The 8,916-nt window shown below is 38.3% G+C and overlaps 1 protein-coding gene across 1 annotated transcript; it reads left to right on the top strand.

The window, feature by feature from the left end:
• Positions 1–784: 784 nt before the first annotated feature.
• Positions 785–1,723, top strand: LOC101092110 (olfactory receptor 1F12). Its single transcript, XM_003985673.4, has one exon. The coding sequence runs from the start codon at positions 785–787 to the stop codon at positions 1,721–1,723; it is 939 nt and encodes a 312-aa protein (XP_003985722.2).
• Positions 1,724–8,916: the final 7,193 nt, after the last annotated feature.

Here is an 8,916-nt window from a genome sequence, read left to right as displayed (position 1 = left end):
CCTGATCCAAGTTTCAGGAATCCTCCCATTACATTGTGTGTTCTACAACTCCAAGACAAACAGGACCCAAAGTAATCATGATACCTTACAAACACGAACCCCTTTTTTTGTAGCTATGGTTAAAATAATACAAACCATTAAAAGGATTCTTTTAAACCTGCCCTGTATTTTGACATAACTTTTTCTCTGTTATCTTTTAGTTTTATCCACCTATATTATGTAGTTATACTACATGTGTTATAGAATTTTTACGTTACTTGTAAATATTTTCCTATGTTGCTCATAGCCTTCATGTAAACTATTTTTAGGAGGCTTAACTTTTTACACTTGTCAACCATGTTACCATATTTTTTCTTTTGAATCTTAAAAAGACAAGATGGTTTATCTTCTTCTTATAAATCCTAAGTGTTTATGCCTGACTAGTTTTCAAGAGGGATGGTTCATAGGGTGTTGGATAAATATCTGGAAAATATGTCTCATTAAATCTCAAAGTTCAACACAGAGTTACTTAGTGTGTCAGACTCACCAATGTTTTCCAACATACAGCAGGCAGCCAGGCAGCACCTGGCAAGGGAGGATAAATAAAAAGTCAACTGATAAAATGGAAGAACATATCCATGATCAGTGAAGCTTGGGGGAGACTACCAGAGAGGAGGTAGGATGGCCTAAAGAGAAAATATTTAGTAAACGGGACTAGGGGAGTAGACAAAAACTAAAAAGGGAAATTTTTTTTGATGTCAAAAATATTTCATCTTCTGGGTCTTCATGCAGAGATACCCAAGCAATGGAACAAGGAAACCAAACCAGTGTCTCCGAATTTCTCCTCTTGGCCTTTTCAAGATGGCCCGAGTCGCAGGCTCTCCTCTTTGCACTTTTCCTGTGCCTCTACTTAACAGGGCTGCTTGGAAACTTGCTCATCTTGCTGGCTATTGTCTCAGACCACCACCTCCACACACCCATGTATTTCTTCCTTGCCAATCTGTCTGCAGTAGACCTCTGCCTGCCTTCATCTACAGTTCCCAAGATGCTGCTGAACATCCAGGCACAGACTCAGACCATCTCCTATCCTGGCTGCCTGGCTCAGATGTATTTCTGTATGATGTTTGCCAACATGGACAATTTCCTTCTCACAGTGATGGCATATGACCGTTTTGTGGCCATCTGTCATCCTTTGCGTTACTCCACCATCATGACCCAGTGCCTTTGTGCCTCTCTGGTGGCTGTGCCATGGATCCTTGCCACTTTGAATCCCCTCTTGCACACCCTCATGCTCGCCCGTCTGCACTTCTGCTCTAACAACATGATCCACCATTTCTTCTGTGATATCAACTCTCTCCTCCCCCTCTCCTGTTCCAACACCAGTCTCAATCAGTTCATAGTTCTGGCTGCAGTGGGGCTTATTTTTGCGGTACCTTCGGGGTGTATCCTGGCATCCTACAGCCTCATCATCTCTGCTGTGATGAAAATCCCTTCCACCCAAGGAAAACTCAAAGCTTTCTCCACCTGTGGATCTCATCTTGCCTTGGTCATTCTTTTCTATGGAACAATCACAGGGGTCTATATGAGTCCCTCATCCAACCATTCAACTGAAAAAGACTCAGCTGCATCAGTGGTCTTCATGATTGTAGTCCCTATGTTGAACCCCTTCATATACAGTCTAAGGAACAATGAGCTAAAGGGGGCATTAAAGAAAGCTGTAAGCCAGACCAAAATCTTCTCCTAGTAATTTGTACTGATTGAAAGGCATTAAACAGGAGGCAAGTCCTCATGAGATCATTGATATTCCAGTCACAGTTACAAAGCTGTTATCAAATACCTAACTAAAGTTGGCAACGACCTAAATTTGTTACCTAATCACAGGATTTATCTATTTGAGCTCCCAAAGGTATTACTGTTGTTGGCAAACATGCGGACAATAAAGTCCCTGAAAATCACAGTCAAAATATGAAATCAACATTCAATTGCATCATTAAGAACTTCCAGATGGCTCAGATCAACACGGAAACATACATGGGGAGTGCAGAATGGAGCACCTCCCCCCAGGCCTGTCTTCGTAGAGTAGGCAGGAGGGATGTAACCACATTGTTGTGCATGAAAAACAGTAGAGAATAAAATTACTGTATAATAAAGGTTTTAAATCATAACTGCAATGAGAGGTTAAAGAGAAAAGATATTGATGAGGGTGTGAGAGGTCAGGTAAAGTTCAAGACAAGCCACACTTGGTCTGGGTCCTAGTTGCAAAGAAATAGAAATCAATTTTATTTTTACATAGAAACAATGAGAATATGCCAAATCCATTAAGGAAGCCTTGTAGGTAAGAAGGAGCATGGTGTGTGTGAGTGAGTAAATGTACTGAATAAACTAATCTGAATGGGTGAAGTGTCCACATGAGGGATTGTGAGGAATGAGGGATGGGTTGTTATTTCTTACCCTAATGTTTTTTATATTTAGTCACATTTTGTAATTGTATCATATGAATTCCCTATAACCTATCTTTATCCCTTGTGTGAAAAGCAGCATTTATATCATCCTTCTGAAATCTATATAAACCTTCATGATGGTCTACAGAGAATTGCCTGGAAGACTATTAACCATTTTTAAACTTAAAGTCTGTGCTGTTATTTAGAGGTGTCTATGGGAGAAGCAACCACACCAGCAATTCAGAGCATATGCCTCTGTGATCTTTGATTTGGAACTCATAGCTTATGTAACAGATTGTTTTCTGTGTCCGTGTTATCACCTAGAGCCCATATGCCATATGTCCCATATATTGTCATACTACCCAAAACATCTCTTTAAAGTTAGTAAGAAAAATAAATAAAATGCTTAATCATTTTTTTCTTTTTTATGTTTATTTTTGAGAGAGAGATAGAGTACAAGGGAGGGGAGGGGCAGAGAGAGAGGGAGACACAGAATCCGAAGCAGGCTCCAGGCTCCGAGCTGTCACCACAGAGTCTGATGCAGGGCTTGAACCCATGAACTCCAAGATCTTGACCTGAGCCAGCTGGACACTTAACCAACTGACTCACCTAGGAGCCTGCACGTCAATTGTTTCAAATCATAACTGTAATGTTTGTTGCAGTTCAAACATTTATTGAAATGTTGCAAGGACCACAAAGTATCAGAGACACCATCACAAGCATGAAACCTACAGATAACACAATGACTCTAAACCCATACCTTTCAACAATAACACTGAATGTAAATGGACTAAATGCTCCAACCAAAAGACATAGGGTATCAGAATGGATTAAAAAAAAAAAAAAAAAACCAAGACCCATGTATTTGCTGTCTATAAGAGACTCATTTTACACCTGAGGACACCTTCAGATTGAAAGTGAGGGGATGGAGAACTATCTATCATGCTACTGAAAGTCAAAAGAAAGCTGGAGTAGCCATACTTATATCAGAAAATTAGATTTGAAACTAACAAGAGATGAAGAAAGGCATTATATCATAATTATGGGGTCTATCCATCAAGAAAAGTTAACAATTATAAATGTTTATGCCCCCAATTTGCATGCACCCAAATATACAAATCAATTAATCACAAACATAAGCAATCTTATTTATAAGAATATGGTAATTTCAGGTGACTTTAATACTTCACTAGAAAAATGGACAGATCATCTAAGCATAAAATCAATAAAGAAACAAAGGCCCTGAATGTTATACTGGACCAGATGGACTTGACAGATATATTCAGAACTTTTCATCCAAAAACAGCAGAATACACATTATTCTCGAGTGCACATGTAATATTCTCCAAGATAGATCACACCCTGGGTCACAAAACAGCCCTCAATAAATATAAAAGAATTGATATCATACCATGCATATTTTCAGAACACAACGCTGTGAAACTTTAAATCAACCACAAGAAAAAAATTGGAAAACATTCAAATGCATGGAGGTTAAAGAACATCCTACTAAAGAATAAATGGGTCAACTAGGCAGTTAAAGAAGAAAATTTAAAATATATGGAAGCAGAGGAATGAATTTTATTGCCAGATAATAGAAAAGATTTGAGTAAATAGAAGCCCCAACATACTCTTTCTTCCTTAGTAAATTTGGTAGATAAAAATGAGAAGTGAAGGGGGAGCCAAGATGGTGGAACAGCATGGAAGTTTTTTTGCGTGTCTCACATCCATGAAGTACAGCCGGACCAACCCTGCACACCTAGAAAACTGACTTGAGGGTTAACACAACAATCTGCACAACCTGAACCACAGAATTCAGCAGGTACACGGCGCGGAGAGGTGAACTTGGGGAGCGAGAAGCCGCAGCAGGCAGGGAGCTGGTTTTGCGGGCAGAGAGAGGATGGGGATGGGACGTGGGGGGGGGGAGGGGCATGGGGGAGAATATGGGAAGGCACCTGGAGAGAAAGTGGAAAATTGGAAACAGCCGCAGGGACTAAACTAAAAAGGGAGAAAGGAAAAGGAAAGGGTTTAAATTCCATCAAGACTTTAAAAACAGGGTGGGGCACAGAGTGTGAAACTCCACGGCTAGATACCTGGCGGTGCTCTGGTGGGAAGGAAGAATCCCCAGGAGCAGAATGGGGTCCAGGAGGTTCTTGGGCCACACGGGGAAAAGTGGTTCCACTGCTGGAAGGACATTTGGTAGAGAATGTTGAGGCCACCTGACCCCAGCAGACCCTGGAAGGTGGCCACATTCGCTGGTGCTGGGGCAAGGTCGTTAAGGATGAAGCCTGGTGCCAGATGTGTGCTGTGATTTTCCATAGTCCCTGAAACGCTGCTGCTACACTATCTCGGGAACTTTTTCTGTGGCGGGCTGGCACCTGGCCACAGTCTCAGGGCACCGGCAACAGCAGAGTCCAGCGGGCGTTCCTGGGTGCAGCCGACATTCAGCCATTGCTCATTCAGCCATTGCTCGATGAGACCCTCCCGCAGAGGGGCGGAACGGGTCAAAGCCGCAGTCCTTCAGAAGTAAGGGGCAGAGGAAAACAGCCGCATCTGAGACAAAACTTGGGAGAGAGGTACTGCCTGGGGCCTGTTTACGTAGAGTGAAAAAGCGGGAGTGGATGAGGGCTGAAGACGGAGGACGGGTGCTCGATTGCTGATCCGGGAGAACAGACCAGGTAGGTGAGTGACGCCATTTTCACCGCTACCGCGCAGGCGTATAGGCACCTACAAGCACCATAGCAATCCACCCCAGTAGGCTAGCAGCGCCATCTAGGGAAGAGTGGAGCTGTTACACTGAGCCCCGCCCAACTGAGCCAACTTCGCTCTTCAAGAACACAAACCTCACCACCCGCTTAATTTATGGACTATAAAGACCTACATGAACTGACTTATAGAGCAAAGCGAAGCAATTTCAGTCCTACCTCAATCTGTTAGCATGTTTATCTACTCAATTTTCTTTTTTTTCTTTTTCTCTTTTACAATTCTTTTCTTTTTCTTGAATAAAGAGAAAAAATTCATTTTTATTAAAAATATTTTTATTTTATTTCCATTACTATATTTTTTACTTTTGTGTAATTTTTTTCAAATTCTACTTTACTTCCATCATTTTATTTTAGTCTACTTCTGTGTATTCACCTTTTCAAATTTTCAAGCAATTTCCTTTTTTTCTTTTTCTTTTTTTTCTTTTTCATTTTTTTTCTTTTTCTTGAATGCAGAAAGAGAAAAACTTCATTTCTACTTTCAATCTCTATTAAATATTTTTATTTAATTTTTATTACTATGTTTTTTGCTTTTATGTAAATTTTTTCAAATTGTATTTTACTTCCATCACTTTATTTTAATCTACTACAGTGTATTCACTTTTTCAAATTTTCAAATGATTTCTATTTTTTCTTTTCTTTTTTCTTTTTTTATCTTTTTTCTATTTTTCATTTCTTTTCTTTTTTCTTAAATACAGGAAAAGAAAAAATTTGTATTTATTTTTAGTTTTTATTAAAAATATATTTCTTTAATTTTTTTCCTTCTAAATTCTTTACTTTTGTATATATTTTTTCAAATTCTATTTTACCCTCATCATCTCATTTTAGTCTACTTCAGTGTATTCATTTTTTCAAATTCTCAAATGATTTCCTTTTTCTGTCTTCCCCCCCCTCTTTATTTTCTCTAATCTCTCAAACCACTTTCAACACCCAGATGAAAACACACCTAGGATCTACCATCATCTATTCGATTTGTGTGTGTGTGCGTGTTTTAATTTTTAATTTTAACACTTTTTTAATTTTCTTTTTTTATTTCAATTTTTCTACCTCATTAATTCCTTTTCTCCCTTCAAAATGACAAAACGAAATAATTCACCCCAAAAGCAAGAGCACAAAGAAACTACAGCCAGGGATTTAACCAACACAGAGACAAGCAAGATGTCTGAACCAGAATTTAGAATCACGATAATAAGAATACTAGCTGGAGTTGAAAATAGATTAGAATCTCTTTCTGCAGAGATAAAAGAAGTAAAAAATAGCAGGAATGAAATTTAAAATGCTATAACTGAGCTGCAATCACGGATGGATGCAGCAGTGGCAAGGATGGACAAGGCAGATCAGAGAATCAGAGATATAGAGGACAAACTTATAGAGAATAATGAAGCAGAAAAAAAGAGGGAGATTAAGGCAAAATAGGATGATTTTAGAATTAGAAAAATATATAAAATAAATTAAAAAATAAAAATAAAAACAAACAAACAAATAAATAAATAAATAATAAAGAATTAGAGAAATCAGTGACTCATAAAAAAGAAACAGCAGAATCATAGGGGTCCCAGAAAAGGAAGAGATAGAAACAGGGGTAGAAGGGTTATGTGAGCAAATCATAGCATAAAACTTTCCTAACCTGGGAAAAGACACAGACATCAAAATCCAGGAAGCACAGAGGACTCCCATCAGATTCAACAAAAACCAATCATCAACAAGGCATATCATAGTCAAATTCACAAAACACTCAGGCAAGGAGAGAATCGTGAAAGCAGCAAGGGGAAAAAAGTCCCTAACCTACAAGGGAAGACAGATCAGGTTTGCAGCAGACCTATCTACAGAAACTTGGCAGGCCAGAAAGGAGTGGTGGGATATATTCAGTGTGCTGAATCAGAAAAATATGCAGCCAAGAATTCTTTATCCAGCAAGGCTGTCATTCAAAGTAGAAGGAGAGATAAAAAGTTTCACAGGCAAATAAAAATTAAAGGAGTTTGTGACCACTAAACCAACCCTGCAAGAAATTTTAAGGGAGACTCCCTGAGGGGAGAAAAGACAGGAAAAAAAAAGCAACAAAGACTAGAAAAGACCAGAGAACACCCCCAGAAACTCAAACACTACAGGCAACACCATGGCAATAAATTTATATCTTTCAGTACTCACTCTAAACGTCAATGGACTAAGCTCTCTAATCAAAAGACATAGGGTAACAGAATGGATAAGAAAACAAGATCCATTGATATCTGTTTATAAGAAACAGATTTTAGACCTAAAGGCACCTTCAGATTGAAAGTAAGGGGGTGGAGAACCATCTATCATGCTAATGGTCACCAACAGAAAGCCGGAGTAGCCATACTTTTATAGCAGACAACCTAGATTTTAAAATAAAGACTGTAACAAGAGATCAAGAAGGGCATTATATCATAAAGGGTCTGTCCACAAAGAAGATGTAACAATTGTAAACATTTATGGTCCAAACATGATAGCACCCAAATATAAATCAATTAATCACACACACAAAGAAACTCATTGATAATAATACCATAATAGTAAGGGATTTCACCCACAATTACAGCAAAGCACATATCATCTAAACAGAAAATCAACAAGGAAACAATGGCTTTGAATGACACACTGGACCAGATAGACTTAACAGATATACTCAGAACATTTCATCCTAAAGTAGTAGAATACACATTCTTCTCCAGTGCACATGGAACGTTCTCCAGAATAGATCACATACCAGGACACAAATCAGCCCTCAACAAGTACAAAAAGATCGAGATCATACCGTGCATATTTTCAGACCACAACACTATGAAACTTGAAATCAACCACAAGAAAAAAAAATGGAAAGATAATAAATACTTCCAGACTAAAGAACATCCTACCAAATAATGAATGGGCTAACCAAGAAGTTAAAGAGGAAATTAAAAAGTACATGGAAGCCCATGAAAATGATAACACCACAGCCCAAAACCTCTGGGACGCAGCAAAGGTGGTCATAAGAAGGAAGTACATAGCAATCCAGGCCTTCCTAAGAAGGAAGGTCTCAGATACACAACCTAACCATACACCTTAAAGAGATGGAAAAAAACAGCAAATAAAATCCAAAACCAGCAGAAGGCAGAAAATAATAAAGATTAGAGCAGAAATTAATGCTACCAAAACCAAAAAAAAAAAAAAAAAAAAAGAGAACAGATCAATGAAACCAAGAGCTGATTCTTTGAAAGAATTAACAAAATTGATAAACCACTAGCCAGTTTGATCAAAAAGAAAAAGGAAAGAACCCAAATAAATAAAATCAAGAACGAAAGAAGAGAGATCACAACCAACACAGCAGAAATAAAAACAGATAAGAGAATATTATGAGAAATTATACGCTGATAAAGTGGGCAATCTGGAAGACATGGACAAATTCTTAGAAACATAAACTACCAAAACTGAAACAGGAAGAAATAGAAAATTTGAACAGACCCATAACCAGCAAAGAAATTGAATTAGTAATAAAAAAATCTCCCAAAAAATAAGAGCCCAGTGCCAGATCGCTTTCCAGGGGAATTCTACCAAATGTTTAAAGAGTTAACACCAATTCTTTTGAAGCTGTTCAAAAAATAGAAATGGAATGAAAACTTCCAAACTCATTCTACAAGGCCAGCATTACCTCGATCCCAAAACCAGAAAAACCCCATTAAGAAGGGGAACTACAGACCAATTTCCCTGATGAACATGGATGCAAAAATCCTCAA

This window comes from Felis catus, chromosome B2, assembly GCF_018350175.1.
Source record: "Felis catus isolate Fca126 chromosome B2, F.catus_Fca126_mat1.0, whole genome shotgun sequence".
Classification (NCBI taxonomy): Eukaryota; Metazoa; Chordata; class Mammalia; order Carnivora; family Felidae; genus Felis; species Felis catus.
The sequence above is the reverse complement of the archived record's forward strand: the minus strand, read 5'-3'. Positions and strand labels throughout refer to the sequence as shown.